Below are 18,899 nucleotides of genomic sequence, written 5' to 3' on the forward strand. Positions count from 1 at the left end.
GTCAGCAGTAGCTGAGTTGTTTGGAATAAAAGTGTTGTTGTATTTTGGATGGGACAGACCGGTTTAATATCGAGGAAGGACGAGTACAGGTAATGAACGTGGGGTTTTGATGATTCAGTGCGGGGAACATGGTTGTAATTGGTTGGTTACAAAAAGGGACTGTGAAGGGGATCTGAGTCAGAATTGTGGAAATGGGGAATTGACTGAGGATGAATGTGATGAGGAGGATTGTGATGTGGATAACCAGGTGGACGTGGTAGTGAATGTGTGTGTGCATGGGACTCGAGGGAAAATGGTGACGTTTGTCCAAGTAAATGATAGTGAGTATTGTAGTTTGGTTGACACAGGGGCACAAGTTTCCTTGGTGAGTGGGTCAGTGGTGAGTGAACTTGAGAGATGTGATTGGGAAGTGAAAAGGCAGTCTACAAGTGTGAGAATACATGGGTTAGGACAAGGAAGTGTTTTAGTATGGGAAGAGGTACGGTTAAAGGTTAGGTTGGGAGATCGTGAGGTAATGCATAACTTTATAGTTATAGGAGAAAATGATATGCCATCTTGCTTTTTAATAGGGATAGATTTTTTGAGGATCCACGATATAGACGTAGATATAGGAAATGGAATTCTTAGAAAGGGGGGCAGACAAGTAGCTAGGATTCAAGATGGTAATGTGTTTGTAGCAAACTTTGTGGGCATGATTGATATTGCTAGGAGTGAGAATGATCTGTTGAGTAAGGAAGAGATTGAGGAAATGCAAAATGAGTGCCTGGAGATAAGTGTGTTGCGACAATGTGTTTTGGGAGGAGTGCGTGTGGAAGACTGGCCATGTGAGTTGGATGTATATAAGAGGGTTTGCTAAACGTTTTGTGATGTGCAAAAACATAGTGTACTTTTTGCATCAGGAAGGGGTGTATGACAGGGAAGTGTATGTGCCGGTGTTTTCTGTTGAGTCAGCTGTGAGTATGTGTTTGTTGGTGCATGATCGGTTTGGGCATATGGGGAAAAATAAGTTGTGGGAATGCATGAGAGAGAGATTGTATGCTCCTGGGTTGAATAAGATTTGTGTGGATGTGGCAGTCACGTGTGAAGACTGTCAGAGGGGAAAGTATCAGAGTGTGCATGCAAGTCCACCTGTGTTGCGATTGCAGATGAAAGAGCCGTTTGAAATGCTTGTGATTGATTGTGTTTCTTTGCCTAGGACTGCGAGAGGACACGTGGGAATGATTGTGATGGTGGATCACATGAGTAAATTTGCCTATGTGGTTCCCATCAAAGATAAGAGGAGTGAAACTGTTGCACGAATGGTGGGTCAAGTGATGTTGCCCATGTGTGTGTGTAAGCCAGCAAAAATGTTGAGTGATAATGGACCTGAGTTTGTGGGATGGGAATTTGAAGAAATGTTGAAGGAATGGGGTATTGTGCATGTGTATTCTACTCCCCATATGCCCAGTGTGAATGGGTTGGCTGAAAGGACTGTTAGGACGATGACTGAGATTTTGCGAATGATGAGCAAGGGCGACAAGGATTGGGATATGTATGTAGGACGTGCAGTTTGGGCATATAATGCCACACTGCAGAAGAGTATAGGTATGTCTCCTTGTAAATATGTGTTGAATTTTGAAAGGATTGTCAGACCGCGGTTGGGTCTGTCAGAAGGTGATCGGGATTTGTGGAAGAAAGCGAGTGAAAGGTTTGAGAGTTTTAAGATTGGGGATAAGGTGTTGAAAGAGGTGGTTGAGATGGGAAGAATGAATGTGAATAAAGTAAGGGAGAAATTTGAAGGGCCTTTTGACATTTTGGAAGTGGGACCGAGTGAATTGAGTTATGTTTTGGGGAAATTGCGAGTAGGTGGGGGAATGGATGAGGTTAGGGCACACCATAACCAGCTCCGTAAGTGGAGGGAAGTACCACAGTATGTTCGGGAGAATGCGATGAGTGAGTGGTTGAGGGTGAATAAGTATGAGCCGACTGTCGGTGAACAAATTGGTCTGGGAGATCGACAGTTGGTGTTGGTTGAGTATGGAAGAAAACAGAAGAGTGTGGAGAGAGGAAGTGGAAGGGAAAAGCGTGAACGGCATGGTAAATGGGTTGGTGGTAGGGTGCAAATGGTTGATAAAGCGTGTGCTACGGATGACTTTGGGGAAATGAATGATACTTGTAGTGTATGTGGTTTTGAGTTGACAGGGACAAGTGAGACTTCAGTGAGAAGGAAACTGCATAGTGAGGAGATAGTTGATAGGATGGATAAGTCTTTGCAGGAGTTTGACAGAAGTATGGATGGACTGAGTGGTTTGGTGGCCGAAATAGGGGAGATGTTGGAACCAGAGTTAGAAGACATCGGTGAAGTGGTGAATGGAATTTGGGAGGATGGTAGTGAGGGAGATAATGGGAGTTTGATAGAAAGTGGTTTGGAAGAAGTGAATGGCGATGTAACTGAAAGAGTGTATGATGGTCCTCAAACAAGATCCAGGCGGCCTGCATCTGAGCATCCTTGGGTGTTGCAAAAGGCAATTTAGTGTGGATGTTGTGAGTGTAAGGAGATGTTGTCAAATGTAATGGGGGAGGTAATATGGAGGAGTAATGATAGTTTATATTTGACAACATCTCCAAAGGTTGTGTGTGAGAGAGAGAGAGAGAGAGAGAGAGAGAGAGATTGGTGGAAGAATGAATGGGAGTGGTTAAATGGTGGTCGGAAGTATGTCTGTTGTGGCGCTTTGTGGGAAGTCAATGGAAGTCTGTTACGAGAGTCGTAAGCAGTGAGGCGTCTGGTCAAGTCAGAGTTGGTTTTGACTGCGGTTGTCCTTTGGTGTTTAGTTGTTTTGGTGGTAATTGATAGATTTTGGGGTTGTGAAGTTGTTGTGCGTGTGTCTGTCTAGTTGTGGTGAGGTTAAATAGGTTGGTGGTGCATTTTCGGTGTCTGTTAGTGGTGGTTGGGGCAGTGTTGGTTTTGGCGGGTTGTTGTACTTCTGTAGGTCGTGTGGTTGTCGTGTTTTTTCGGGGTGTTGGTGTTCATCTGCATTGATTTGTCGGGTTATTAAGTTTTTGTGGGGTTGTGGGTCTCGGGGGGGGTTGGTTTGTGCTTGGTTGTCGGCGGTGGTTGTGTTGGCTAGCCTATAGCCTATATCCAGTGGACAGCACAGCCTAGCCCTGAGTAGCAGAAGCCAGAGGTGAGTACCTGTTTGTGTTTTTTTGTTCTGTATGTAGGTATGGGTCAATTGTCCTGCTGTATTTTGTAGTGTTAAGTGGAAAGTGTGATTGAGGGTGGGTCTGATAGCCAGACAGGTTAAGTTTATGTGGGGAGGTTACTTTTTTTTTGTGATCCCGCCACAACCCCTTTGCTCCCAGTGTTTTGGGCACCAGTGGCTGCCAAGTACCCATTGTTTCGGGTGCCAGTGACTGCGGTGCTCGCAGTGTTTGGGTCGACAATGGCTGCCAAACGCCCAATGTTTTGGGCACTTAGACCTGCCTAACACCCAGTGTTCTCCTCTCGCCTGCTGACTCTCACCTCACACCTCCCAAAGCTGACGCCAGTTCTATCCTACTAACCATTATATATCGTTCATGTACTCCTGCACCTGTCTCCATCGCTTCCTTCCCATGCCTTTGCCACCATTTTATTTCAATTATCATGAATTATCAATGTAACAGTGAAGTGTTGTGCAGTAGAGGAGGTGACTACTTGTCCCTCGATTCTCTTAGACATAGGTCACTGTCCCACTCCCCCACACCTGGGAGAAGAAATACCAGAGGTCCAAAGGAGGTCAGGGGGTTACATACAGGTAGTCGCTACCTCAGTCGAACCTGTCGTCGGTCCCAGGTATCGACAAACAGCCGCTGAAAAGGCGTCTTTCTGGATGTGTCAGAGGAGGTGACTATCTGGTCCCTCAGATCTCCTAGACTTAAAGTCACTGTCCTGCTCCAAGAACATCCTAGGAGAGACCATACTGGTACTTAGTCGAAGGGAGTCCGAGGGAGTTGCCCTCTTGGTCAAACCTGTAGCTTTTCCCAGGTATCAGCAGACAACCATTGAAAAGACCGTATTGATGAATGTGTAGTGAGGAGGGATTTTCCCCCTCAGTCGAACCTGTTGTGAGTGTATAAGTTTTGACCGAATACCGCTGGAAAGGCTTATCAGTGACAGTGTACCCAGAGTTGTAGTCCTATTCCAGTGGTTCGTCACCTAATAGATTGCGTCAATGACGTGATTCTTTGGTCTCTCGACCTCTGAAGAGATATTCTTCAGTTGATGAAGCCTCGCACCCTCACAGTCCTGCTAGTCCGACTACTTACAGACGATGTTCAACTCACGACTCAGCTGATCCAATTCTGTCGATTTTTGACTCGAGACTTAGCTGATTCATCTGAAGGGAGTTTTTCCCCCCTCAGTCAAACTGGTCATCGGTAGTCATTGAATTAAAGAAAGGTTACTTATTTAATTTAATTAGTACTAGTATTGAACACCCTGTGCTAGCACCTAGACGTTGGAAGCATCATAAGCGACCTTTTGCTTCTGATAGCCAGTCCTCTCCCAGGCGTTCGCAGCCAGTGCATCAACTCGCACACCTTAACATGCGCTTACAGGTGGAGATACCGACTTGTAGTTCGCAGAAGAAGTGGATTAGAACTTTGCTCCTGCGTTGGTATATATGAGCCTTCTCAATACTTTAATCCTAAACACTCATCAGTATAGTACTGGTTCTCATGATGAGCACCAGGTATTGGCGCCTAGCCGCTCGAATCTTTCTCTTACAGTTGTATTTTGTTGAGCACCAGTTCCCCGTCCAGGCGCTCTGCCTCTGCACCATCTGAGGAGTCCACTTCCTTCCTTCAGCTTGCTTGGCGTTTTCCACGCCTCACTTAGCACCAGCTGTTGGTAGTCTGGCACTTCCTATTGAACTCCCGACAACTGTCTCCTTGTTCACCTTCGTCAACACTAGGTGATCTTTCGTTAGCCTCCACTTGAACAAGACATCACAAGAGTCGAGAAAGAGGTTCTTTATGTAGTCCTTATCGTGAAGTTTCAATCACAAAGACAGATGCGTGGCAAGAAGTAGCAAGTTCTCACCATCTTTTGGAGCAGTCAACTCTACTCTATTCTCTTTCGCATTCCCACTATCGAACCAGTAGTAGGAAGAGAATGCTCTGTTTGGTGGGTGAAAACCCCTGCTCTCCCTTCAGGAAGCATCTTTTTCGCTTAGGCGAATATGTTTTACTAAGTCTTTGGATTGCTATCATCACCACAAGTTGATGATCGCGTGCATTATCGCCCGCTCCCTCTAGTTCTGAGAAGAGCGGACAAGTACAGTCATCTTGAATAAGAGGAAATCTACGGATTACTCTCCCCAGAGTTCGGATGCGAGAGCCTATGTTCTTGGTTCAATCTTAGGATCTTTTCAGTCAGTGGCCCATTTTGGGAACAATCAGTTTGGTATGAATTATTCGTCTTCAGTGTCCTGTTATCACCATAGAAGCTTTTCTTCGGGATAGCTTCACCTTCGCTCTATTCATTAGAGAATGAAGGAGGTCTGCTTCCAGTCCTTATTCTTTTTCTCTTCAAAGTGAAGAAAAATTAGGCTGACGCTCCGTCGACAGGAGCCTACGAATATATGTACTTGATATTTTCGCAATGTGCATCTGTTATCAGTTGTACCGTTCGAGTAATAGACATATGCCTGTAAGTTAATTCTTCTGGTGTGTGACTGAGACGAATAGTACCTCCTTCTCTTAATTTCCTGAAACTCAGGACACCCTTCTGGACCTTCCAAGAGCTGCTGATTTTGATTTTGATTTTGGTGATGTTATGGCAACAACACCATAGAGTTGGAATTATCACTGAGCAAGGGGGTTTCTTTCCTTCTTGTTGCGGTTATCATGTAGGTGCTCGAGGGTATCTGTCATGCACCCGATGGCTGTACAAAGCAGAATGTGCTACCAGGCAACTCAGCCTATGGAGACACTCGAGGATCAGTGACTGCCTTCTCACTTAGTGTTTCTGTGCTTGTCTATTTGTTCGAATTAGTATCGTTCCTCCGCTGTCGAGGTTTAACTGCTAATTCAGATCTCTGGCCAGCCATCACAGACTTCAGTCTCTGCTTGGCTTTGGATTCTCGCTTATGGTTCCTATTTTGTACTCCACATTTGCCATTGGGAGAATCATCGGACAAAGATATGTCTCTTTAGACTCATCATCATCTTTTTGTTTACCCCACGGTATAACAGAAGTCCTTAAGTCTGCTTCGTCGCAGTTGATCCATAGGCCACTGCAAATGATTCAGAATGATTTCTCAGACAAACAGTGGTGTTTTGTCTTCCAAATTCATTTTGCAATTCGTAAACTGTTCAATTACTAGTTGTTCACCCTGAATTGGAGTGACATTGGAAGACTTATCCTGATAGCTCTGCTTCCAGTATGAAGAGGAGTTCCTCCCAGAACCTCTCTCTTTCTCCAAACGTGATGTCTTCTAGTTTATATGGACTTCTTGTTTAAAACATTGTTGTGGAGTGTTGTTTGGCCTACTTTGAAGTGAAGCTAAGGATGTAAGAACAACCTCTACCTCCTTAGTTCAGGTGTTATTTGCTCTTTACGCCCATTCAGCCATCGAACTAACGGAGGCGTGAGGGATCTTTGCTTATATGTTTTATGTAGGTTTAAAGTGTCAAATTTTTTCAGTATCTCATGGCCATTTTAGCGACTGGCGTGGCATTGCAGAAGGAAGCATTGGATGTTCTCCTATTGTTATCTCTTCACCTTTTCAGTAAGGTCCTGAGTTTGGAAAGCCAGGGGACACAGTGTACCTGGAGCACCCACCACTCTCAGTGGATAGGTCTTGACTTTATTTCAGTGTAGGTGTCAGTGTTTTCTGGTTGTTTAATTTCGGTGCTGTGCCCTGGGCAAGGGCGGGCACCTATCATACTTTGCTAGCCATATGAGCATTCTCCTCGCTGGAAAGTTTCCCTTAAGTAGGAGGCAACCCTTGGCTCTACCGCCGCGCCACTACAAGTAAAGATGAGTGCCAACCAGAGGCAGTAGCTATTCATCTGCACAGCTCTCTGTTTTTTCAATGATAGCAACTTTTCTATTTCAAATTCATTACATGATTTAATGCTTTGGAGTAGAATATGTCCATGATCCCACCATCATTCAGTGTGGAATCAGCGATATGTATAATTACTGGGTAAGTCACATATACAAAAATGATATTTTTATAATAAAATTAGATTTTGTATATACTTACCCAGTAATTATATGATCAGAGACCACCTGCCTCCCCTCTGATGAACATTATGCATAAAACAGAATGACGTGATTAGCTAAGTCGTTCCTAGTATTGCCGAGTCATCAAACTGCTGCCTGCGAAATTTGAATTTAGGCTGCTGTCGAGTAGAAAACTGTTAGCGATATAATTACTGGGTGGTAAGTATATAATAAATCTAATTTTATTATAAAAATATCATATCTGTATTTTATTTATTGGTCACATCTCATTTTAGTTATTCATCATTTCTTTCACTCATTCATTCATATAATTAAATTTATTTACCCTTCATTACGGTGCTGATTGGCCTTTGTGGCCCCAGTGCCTGGGCTTTTGCCCTAAATATCATACATTCATCCAGCCATCACCTGCTGGAACTGGCGGCCAATGCAGGTAAGTGTCACAGCGACCATCCGTTCTATTTTTATATCCTTAGATTTATTGAAGCACTCCCACCCCTTTCTCTAACAAGGAAGGAAGGAAGGAAGGAAGGAGATCCTGACAATAAGACAAACCCAATGCTTTGAATTGCCTCATTGTCACTGACTCTTAGATTCATCCTAGCCTCTTTTTAGATGAGGTTACGATCCTCTCACTCATTCAATAAGGCCCAGAAGTCTAACAATTGACAATTATTGGAAAATAAGGTTAACGGGCCACTGCAAACATGAACTTCACATAAAACTAGCTTTGCTTAGTGCATGTTGGTGGGTTTAAAGAATTTGTTATGGTTTTAAGTATATTTGCTTTGCAGATAAGCCTGGTGATGTTAATTGTTACCTTGTTTACTACTAGTAACTTTTGATGCTAAAAGGTTAAGTACTGTAATATGTGGCGTTCAAAGTTCATTTTATAGGCCCTGTATAACCAAAATCACTCTGCCAGTGGGCCTAACTTATCATATGTTAATCTGCAGGCTGGTAAGTGCAATTGTTTGGAACCAGAAATTATTTGCAATTTTTATTATACGTATTTTGATCATACATAATCCATAAACCCTCTGAATTTGGAGGAACAACTATATAGAAATATCCCCCCAGGTTAGTTCCATATGGGGTTTAGGTAGATTTCTACTGGAACCTCAAGATGACCAGTGCTTTTGATGTAGGACTGTAGCACTATTTGTTAAGAGGACAATGTTCCAAATATGTTCTGTATCTGGATCCAATTGGTTTTCCCCAGAAGATGACTCACCAAATACCAAAATATATTTATCCTGCAACACATTAAAAATTTGTGAAAATCCACTTATTTTTGTATATTTTGTGGGGGATATTCTAATCTTAGCTTGATCTTACTTACTACTGTAATGTGCATTTCCATTTATTTTTTTTTCTTCTTTTTGCAGATTATCACAGTGCAGCAAAATGTTCATCATACTTTGTCAATGAAGAGCACAACACTGCTGAAGGTTCATCATAATATTTTGTCAATGAATAGCACAGGCACTGCTGATGATTAATTTTCATCGTTTCAGACACTTGTGTTTCATAGCTAAAATGGTGGTGAAATATAAATGGTTATTTAATAGTTCATAGACAGTCTCGTCACACTTTGTTGGTAGGTAACTGATGCTGATACTACTGACATTCCATGGGGTCTAAAAATATATATAATTTTTACTGAGGCAGTCCTGCAAAGGTTTTCATCTTAAAAGGATATAGCGAGATATTTAATATTATTATTTTATAATTTTAAGAAACCAAGGGAAAGTACTTGCAGTATTGGGAAAAGACAACTATTTGAATTCCTTTTATCATTCAAGAAATGCAGATGTCACAAGAAAATGCAATAAGTTTCAATAAGAGCTGGTTCTCATTTCATTAGTCATATGATGCATGGACATGTTTTGGTCGTTTTAGTTGTGAATACTTGGGGCAGACATCAAAATGGCTTCCGAACTAAACCTAGAGCTTCTTATGAAAAAGGAAGTTGAAGACCCAGTATCCGTGTTTTTAATCAAACCTGAAAAGGAAAATTTGGATGGTTTTCATTGTGGATCCACAAATAATAGTTTTCTGTTTTCAGACCCACACATCACAGTTAAAGTAAGGCCAGATTTAGATCCATCTATGAAGGTGGAGGTGGAACCAATATTGTTTGTGTCTAATGGAAATGATCTGAGTGTTCCAAGTTTCTCTTTTATGGGTGAGAAAGACCCTTTAAGTTGTGATGGTGATTGTGGAGTAGATATCTTAGAAGAAGGAAATGTAAAGTTGCATACATCTGCCAAAGATGTCTTCCAGGTGCCTTTTGAAAATGGTAATAAACAGGTTTATCAGAAAAAGGACCATGAAAGTAACAAGAAACTTGAACAAGAAATGGAAAGATTTTCACTGAAAACTAATAGGGATGCAAAGTCATTTATTTGCGTTGAGTGTGGAAGCCATTTTTCTCAACCAGGCAGTCTCAGAAAGCACGAGAAAATTCATACAGGAAAGAAACCATTCACATGCACTGAATGTGATAAAAGCTTTTTGAGAAGAACTCATTTGAAATCCCACATGAGAACTCACACAAAGGAGAAACCATTTACTTGTATTCACTGTGGAACTGGTTTTTCTCAAACAGGCAGTCTCAAATTGCATGTGAGAACTCACACAGGAGAGAAGCCATTCACATGCACTGAATGTGGAAAAGGATTTATTAGTAAAGCTCATCTGAATTTACATTTTGGTATTCATACAGGAGAAAAGCCATTCGTCTGTACTGAGTGTGGAAAGAGCTTTTTAAGGAGGACACATTTGAAATCTCACATGAGGATGCACACAGGGGAGAAGCCATTTACATGTGCAGAATGTGGAAGTAAGTTTTCTCAGTTAGGCAATCTCAAAATGCACGTGAGAACTCACACGGGAGAAAAGCCGCACTCTTGCACAGAATGCAATAGTAGCTTTTCACAGCCAGGTAACCTTAAAAAGCACATGAAAACTCACACAGGCGAGAAAACATTGACTTACATTGAATGTGGAAACAGTCTCGCCCAACCTGAACTTCACCTGAAAAATCACATGAGAATTTTCCCAGGAGAGAAACCCTTCACCTGCTCAGTGTGTGGAAGCAGTTTTGCTCAACCAGGTTATCTAAAAATGCATATAAGGACACATACTGAAGAGAAGTCATTTATTTGCAGTGTTTGTGGAAAGGGGTTTATCAGTCAAGCTCATTTGAATTCTCATATGGGAACTCATGCTAAAGAGAAGCCATTCATTTGCACCGAATGTGGAAAAGGATTTAGTAACAGTTCTCATTTGAAATCTCACATGAGAGCTCATATAGGAGAGAAGCCAATTTCATGCTCTGAGTGTGGAAAAACATTTTCAAGGAGAAGTCATTTAAAATCTCACATGAGAACTCACACAGGGGAAAAACCATATACTTGTATTGAGTGTGGAAATAGTTTTTCCCAATCAGGTAGTCTAAAAATGCACTTGAGAACTCACACAGGAGAGAAGCCGTTCAGCTGCACAGTGTGTGGAAAAAGGTTTTTTAGGAGAACTCATTTGAAAAATCACATGAAGCTCCATGTTGGATGAAAGCTCTTCAGCTGCATAATATGGATTTAATACTATAACTTTGAAATACCCATAAGAATTCATGCAAATTCTGGACCACTCATTTATTTAGTGTTGTGTGTTGTAAACATACATTTGACAAAATCCATTGTATGTAAAGAATTTGAAAATATGTTTACAGATTTTATATTTTATAACCTATTTATATCTGCCACCAATAGAGGATTAGCCATTCCACAATGACAAGAATACTAGTGGTATTCAGTGATTAAGAGTGGGCATCCCACTGACTTAGTCAGTGTAGCCTGCAGTTTTTTTTTCTATTGCATTGGAGTTTACAATCCAATTTTTAATGTTTTTCCTGGGTGTTTATATCTGTTGAGTGATTTCTTTATATCTTATTTTTAGTTATATTGGATTGAGCTACAGTGGCATGGAATTTTTATATTTCTCATTCTTTCTTGATGAATTTGTGTAGCTCATGACCTTATGCGGTGCTCTTCTAATTACCAATATAGCAATGTTTTCAGGCGAACTTATTTTTTTAATCCTTAGCGGCCAGCCTGTTTCACCACTAGTGATGAGAGTAGTAGTGTCATGTAACGGAGTAATTTTCGTCCTTATGGATTTGTTCTTCAATTCTTTGTTGTTTTCATTTCGGTTTTAATATTGTACTTGACTGTTTAAGGTTTTTTCATAGTTGAGTGATAAGATATGCAAATGATATGTAGGTAATTATCCAAATACTGAATTATGTATCAGTGTGATTCCTAAAAAAAAAAATCAGAGTAAAGTAGACCATTTTTGTTATTCAATGTAAACATCTTTATCACAAGCTTTGAACGCTTGCACTTGGCCAAAAATTTAGTCTGGAAAAACCTCACAAAAAATTGGAAATATACTTGCCATTCATCGCTAGGATATAGACAAAGGCTCCCAAAAATGATAAGGGAAACTCATTTCTGTTATGAGCTGCTTAACTGGAACCAAAAGAATGATGACTGAGGAAATCAGTTCCATGTCATGGACGAGGCTATTTGGTGACTGAGATCAGCCCCGCACAGTGTGTGAAATAAGTTTAACTACCTTGGTGAGTTATACTTTTTTCTTTTAACATGGATAGATTAAATACGAATCAGAACTATACAGATATATAATATATATATATATATATATATATATATATATATATATATATATATATATATATATATATATATATATATATATAAAGGATTTTGATGTAGTAAAAACAAAAATCTATTTCTGGGCGATGGGTTCATGTCGCCCTGTGAAATAATCCTTAAGTTCATTATTTCTAAGGTAAATAACCTAATAAATACCAGAGAAAAAATAAATTCAAGAAGATGTCAGTATAACTGACTCGCTCACTCTATAAAAGAAGTGTCGGTATGGTAACAGGGGCGAGTGAGACCACTACCATGAGCCTTTTGCCATTTAGAACTTCCCACATCAAAATCCCCCACCTGAGAGAGCCGATCCAAAGGTGAATGCGTCTGCTACTACTACTAATACCCACGCCACGCAGGCTGCAGCGCCTCTAGTGGTCATCCTTTTCTCAAGATGTCCATCTTGGGCTGCAGGGTGGGAAATGATGGGGGGGTTTCACAGGGCGACACGAACCCATCGCCCAGAACAAATAGATTTTTCCTACGTCAAAATCCTTTTTCTGGGCTCAGTTCGTGTCGCCCTGTGAAATAGTACCAGAGAAACAGCACAAGATGACAATGAAGGGTCTCAATGAAACTATAAAATAAAATAAAAGTATAATATAAGTGAATCAAAGTTATGATACAAGATTACAATATAAGGGTACTTAAAATTAGCTTAATATAGTAATAACAGGTAAAGCAGAGCTTAATAATATGGTATCAAAACAAAATTGTCAGAAGATTCACTAAATCTAAATTAATATATGTACAACATAGACAAAAGTTAATGTGTTCTGCCCTAGCATAAAAATAAGGGTAGAAACACTGAAGCACATTTATATGCCAGATTATGTGGGTGTCCCTAGCAAAAAAATAAGGGACATTCCAACAATATGTCATCATAGCAGCTAAGGCTAGAGGACCATGTAGAGCTTAACGGTAGGGTAAGACATGTTAGACAAGGTAGGTAGAAAGGAGACCTGGATCTTCAACTACGACTACTGTGCAGAGTCAGGGGAAACTATGTTTCCCGCTGCCACTGCTGAAAATTTTAAGGATTCCAAGGACTTTAGGTAATGACGCTTGAAGACTGTCGGTGATTTCCATCCAGTATATTTCTTAAGATCATCAAAATTCATATGTTGGAAATAATTAATAGAGGTAGCTACTGCCCTGATATCATGTGCTTTTGGGAATGATTCAGGATTGGCTTGCTTAATGAAGTAAAGAATCTGCTGCCTGATTCCTTTTACTGATAAGGTGCCACCTCTTTCTCTCATAAAGAGAGGACCTGAGGATCTAGAGGATGTCCGAGACAGAAAGGCTCTTAAGGTCATTACTGGACAGAGAGAGGGATCTTGGGTAAGAGGAATGACTTTCCAAGGTGCCCACCTTGCTAAAGGATCCTCATTTTTAGCTAAAAAAACTGCAATCAGGAGAAAGCAAAACTTCTCCTGAAGGGAGAAATTCTACATGTCCCGTATCTCTGGATAGAGCCGACAGTTCTGAGATTCTGGCCCCTGAGGCCAAGCTTAGTAAAAATAGTGTCTTTCTAAGTAACATTATAAATGTGCAAGAAGAGTTGTCAGTGTCCGAAGCTAGTTTGAGGACATCATTTAAAAACCATGAAACTGATGTAGGTCTCTCAGAAGGTCTAAGTATAGCACAGGCTTTGGGAATAGGCGTAAAGTAAGATTCTGTTAAGTCTATTTGAAAACCCAACTGAAAGATTTTCTTCAAAGCTGACTTATTAGTGGTAATAGTGCTAGCTGCTAAACCTTTCTCAAATAAGGACCTGAAGAAGGATAATAGCTAAATTTACAGTCATGGTTGTAGTGTTTGTTTCCCTCAGGAAAGATGCTAACTTTTTGACAGCAGAATCATATTGCCTCAGAGTTGATTCCCTCTTATCTGATTCTAGGAAGAGGATATTCTGGGGATCAATATCTGCATCTTTTTTAGCCGCAAACTTCATGAAGTCCATAAAGTTAGGGTCTTGAGAATTCCTGAGGAAGCGAACACAGTCCTCATTTGTACTGATTGGGGCAGTTTGGGATTGGGAATCCGTCGAGGCCGGAGACCCAATTCCAGTAGTAAGGGGTACCAGTTGCTCTTTGGCCAATCTGGAGCTACAAGAGCTACTTGTCCCTTGAAAGTCCTGAGTTTGTTCAGAACTTTCAAGAGAAGATTCACTGGAGGAAAGATGTAAATCCTTCTCCACTGATTCCAGTCTATGGACAAGGCGTCCGTGGCATAGGCCAGAGGGTCCAGGTTGGGGGCCACATAGCAAGGGAGCTTGTGGTTCGCTTGTGAGGCGAATAGATCTACTTGGAGACCTGGAACACTCCGGCGTATCCACTGGAATGACTTGTTGTCCAGAGACCACTCTGATTCCAGAGGAACTGAACGGGACAAGGCGTCCGCTATCACATTCCTTACCCCTGCTAAATGGGTGGATGATAGATGCCATTTGTACCTGTTTGCTAAGGAGAAAATGGCTATCATGACATGGTTCACATGTTTGGATTTGGATCCCCCTCTGTTGATGCATTGTACTACTACTGCGCTGTCCAAAACCAGCTTTAGATGAGACTTCTTCGGGGGAAGGAGCTTCTTTAGGGTAAGAAATACTGCCATTGCTTCCAGAACGTTTATGTGGAGCTGGCGGAACTGAGTAGACCAAGTCCCTTGAACTTTTTTGAACTGAGAGTATCCTCCCCAACCGGTTAGGGAGGCGTCTGTGTGAATAGTTAACGCCGGAGGAGGATATTGAAGGGGAACTGACTTAGACAGATTCTTTACCTTCGCCCATGGACGAAGTTGGTTGCGAAGGATTTGCGGAATCACTGACAACTTGTCTCGAGATTTGACATTTGCTCTTGAGCGCCAAACTCGATTTATATCTTTCAACCTTGCCTTCAGAAGGACGTCCGTCACTGAGGCAAACTGGAGGGAACCTAGGATTCTTTCCTGGTTTCTCCTCGAAGCTTGCTTGTTGTTGAGGAATTGCCTCACTGACTTGGCTATTTCTTTTCTTTTGACCACCGGAATTGACAGATTGTGAGAGGATAAGTCCCATTGGATGCCTAGCCACTGAAAACGAGTCTCCGGAGTGAATCTGGATTTCGTTTTGTTTATTTGGAACCCCAGATGTTCCAGGAATTGAATTACCTTGTCTGTGGCTCTGCGGCATTCCTCGACGGTTGGTGCCCAAATCAGCCAATCGTCGAGGTACGCTACTACCATTATCCCTTGTGATCTCAGTTGTTGAACTACTACTTCCGCTATTTTCGTGAATACCCTGGGGGCTACATTCAGTCCGAAGGGCATCACTTTGAAAGAGAATGCTTGGTCTCCTAGCTTGAAACCTAGGTATGGGCGAAAGTGTCTCGCGATAGGGATATGATAGTATGCGTCTGTAAGATCGATAGAGGTGGTGACGGCCACGGAAAGTAAGGTCCGTACCTGCGAGATGGTCAGCATTTTGAACTTGTCGCAACGAATGAAAAGTTTAGCTGGGACAAGTCTAAGATTATTCTTCTTTTTGAAGAGCCTTTCTTTGGCACGCTGAACAAGCGCCCTTGAAATTTTAGATGCCTGACTCTCGACACAACTCCTTTCTGAAGGAGCTCCTCTGCATAATCTGCCAATTCCTTTGATGGTGGTTGAAGAAATGATTTGGTTGGTGGAGGATCTTTGATCCAACTCCAACCTAGTCCTTTGGACACGATGCTCTGTGCCCATTTGCTGAACCCCCACCTGTGACGGAAGAGGAACAGCCTCCTCCCTCCTACCTGGGGAGCCTCACTGCTGCTGTGTGGGATGGCCTCCACGTCCCCCTCGGAAGTGCTTACCTCTGTTGGTAGCTCTTCCCGAACCTCGCTGGCAAAAGTTACCTCTCGCCCTGCTTCCCCTTGCGAACCTATTGAAGGTTGGGAAAGCCTGGCTTTCAAACATGGGATTGAAAGCTGGGGAGACGGTATAGGAGGTCGAGGGTTGGTTCTGGGGGGATAGCAAGAGGATGGGTTGACTCTGTCCTTTTGACGTCGAAGGCTGACCCGGTTGGGTGACTGGAACGGTCTGGACAAAATGCTGCTGCTGCTGGTGCTTCTGGTATGGTTGGAACCTCTTAGTCTTCTCAAGTTTCTTACCAGAAGAGGGAGGGTTCTCCTGCTTCCTCTTGGCTGAGATACCCCACCGAGCTCTAAGGCTTTGGTTAAGCCTTGAAGCTTCGTGGTGCACCTCATTTACAGAAGACTCTGGGAACAGGTCCGCGCCCCATATGTTGGAAGCGAGAAGTCTGTTTGGCTCATGACGAATGGTAGCCTCTTGCAACACATGCTTACGGCAGTTCCTTCTGGCCACGAAAAAGTCATAAGCATCTGCTTGCACCGTCTGTAGCTGTGACTTAGCCAAGATCTTAAAAAGAGGCTCCGTACCATACGAGAGAGCAGCCATCTCAGTTATGACTAGGGAGTTGAGTGATCTTCCTAGCCTAGTCCTCGAGTCGAATTCTGCCTGAATGAGGCTATCAGGCAGTCTAAGTAGCTTCTCACCGAACTGTTCCATGGCACAGTCCGGTTTCAGCTTTCCTACCGTGAAAGTAGCCGGTAGGTTTTCCCATAATCCTCCAAACGCAGGGAAGAGGGGAGATGTGGGCTCTGCTTCCCTGAGCTGTGGGATGGGTTCATCCTTCATAGCTGCTTGAAGGGTCGTCTTGGAGCGCGGACCTTCTCCTTAGAAACTTTGCTTCTAGACCCTCTCGAGTGTGAAGGTTCAGATTTACCCTTCACTGCTCCGGAGTAGGAAGCCGAAGATTTCGTGAGGAGGAAGACGACGTCTATTTGGGCGTCATCTTCTGGAGGGTCTTCTGTTCTCTGTGTCCTTTTACCTTAGGGGGCACAGAAACAGCAGGCGTAGGAGTAGGGATCTCAGATCCCGTAAAGCCTTGGAAAGAGGAGGAGGAAGGAACAGGGGAAGAAGATCCAGGTGCGCCCAAGGGAAACCCTTGAGCGCCCGAAGCACCTACCTCGACTAACAAGTCTTCCGCACCTACCGTCATTGGCTCTACGTTTATATCTAGGGTGGCGACGTCCGGCACGATGTCCTGGCCCGACACGCTGACGAAGGCTTGCTGTACCTCCCGTTGGATGGAGGCTATCGCTGGAGCTGCTGTGGCGGGGTCTACGTAACCCGTTGCTTTCCCTCCGGGGAAGATCTGGACAGCCAACTTCTTGTCCAGAATGTAGGGCTGTCCTTTGGCGGCGTTCCTGCCGAAGCCGCCCACCCATGCTTTTAGGGTCGCTAGGGCGACCTCCTTCACAGCAGCAGCCTGAAAGAGAGGACCAATGAAGTCCTTTATGGCGGAGCTGTAGGTTAAGAACGAAGCCTATAACTAAGACTTAAAACTAAAATATATTGAACATATATGATGGAGGAAGTAACTATCTTGATATCTACTTACTCCGTCCAACAACTGGCTCACTAGGTCATAATATATGGTGCATGCCTCGTGGTGCCAGACGATCAGGTCGCCATGGGTGGTGGCGTACGGGGCGTGGGTCCTGCACTCCTCGTGGCCACAGGGGTCCTGAAGAACCGCATTACAGCCCGGTTCCTGGCAGTTGGTAGCCTGTAAGTGGAAAGATATATGAGTATCGGTGTTACACACTTACAGTCTATATACGAACTCCGTTGCATGCCGGAGCATATAAGTTATTTTAAAAGTAGTCCTCCACCAAAATACGTGTGGGAGCTAGGGTGTTCTGGTTGGAGTCTCCGGTGTACACCGGGGACGGAGAAAAGAATCAACCAGAAGGATAATACAACCCTAGCGAGGATAGAGAGAAGAACCACGACGGAGAACGGAGGAGGTTGTCAAGAATAAACTAACAAAGATACGAAAGGAGCATGTATACTCCATACAGGGAGTAAGACATGCCTCCCTTCCGACTACTAGAGGAGTGCCCGGGTAAGGAAGCAAGCGCCCCTCTGGTAGCGGAAAGAAGGTAGTAGTAGGCAAGCTTCTAGGACCACTGGGTAACTCTCATCCCGGTGGCTAGCGGAGCCAGCTCTTTACTCCCAACAACCGAAGGGGCCCCCGGCTAGTGAGCAAGGGCTCCGTCCGTTGGTGGTGGGATAGAGAGAAGGGGGGGGAGGGGGGGAGGAAGAGCGAGCGGGACACGCCGGAGAGGACCGAGGCGGCCGGAGGGAGGGGTGGCCAACCCCAACCCCCTTCCACGCCGGAGCTCCCCAGATCCCGAGGCGAATAAGTGGTCCCCCAGTCTCCCAGCTGTCCGGGCCTCCCAGGAGCCCCCCCTCGAGAGAGAGAGAGAGGGAGGGAAGGACGCTCACGTGGTTGTCATGACGACCGTAGTGAGCCCGGCCAGACCCCCCCCTTACCGCGCGGAAGGGAGGGAAGGGAACTGGGTAGGGCGCCCAGAGGAACACGTGATCAAAGGTGGACCAAGAGGTGATAAACAGCACAACCACTAGGCAAGTGACCACATGAACCCAACTGTACCAAGAGTGAATGAACACGTAAAAGTAATAGAACTGCCGAGGTACTGGACGCCCTAACAGCTAGCCTAACACAGAATAAAATAAACACTAGATAAAAATCGTTAATAAATAAACACACACATCGTAAAAGGATGGAAGGAACACACGAGTGAGAGAGAAAGAAGTCCAGGAGAAGACGAACCGTTCCGAAGAACAGTCGACTACTCGAAGCCAGCCATAGCCGATGAAGAGCAAAAGCTGGGATGCTGGACTAGGGAAAAACACTGTAGCCCTAAATACCTAAACCATAGAGATATCTGCGTGATCAAAGGTATGGGCAGTGAATTCCTAAATCCTATAATACGATGCAAATAAAAAGAGTAACACGTGATAAGAACCCATGAAAGGAAAAGAAAAGATGTCCCAGTATGGAGGACTGGGAAATCTTAACAAACACG

At 43.4% G+C, this 18,899-nt stretch overlaps 2 protein-coding genes across 4 annotated transcripts in view; one reads left to right on the forward strand and one right to left on the reverse strand.

The window, feature by feature from the left end:
- LOC135215163 (exonuclease mut-7 homolog) overlaps nucleotides 1-18,899 on the reverse strand; it is a 176,468-nt gene that overhangs the window by 144,525 nt on the left and 13,044 nt on the right. The gene's annotated exons all lie outside the window — the stretch shown is intronic.
- LOC135215056 (gastrula zinc finger protein XlCGF57.1-like) lies at nucleotides 8,605-11,303 on the forward strand. Its single transcript, XM_064249566.1, has one exon. The coding sequence runs from the start codon at nucleotides 9,143-9,145 to the stop codon at nucleotides 10,787-10,789; it is 1,647 nt and encodes a 548-aa protein (XP_064105636.1). The 5' UTR covers nucleotides 8,605-9,142; the 3' UTR covers nucleotides 10,790-11,303.

This window comes from Macrobrachium nipponense, chromosome 11 (genome assembly GCF_015104395.2).
Source record: "Macrobrachium nipponense isolate FS-2020 chromosome 11, ASM1510439v2, whole genome shotgun sequence".
NCBI lineage: Eukaryota > Metazoa > Arthropoda > Malacostraca > Decapoda > Palaemonidae > Macrobrachium > Macrobrachium nipponense.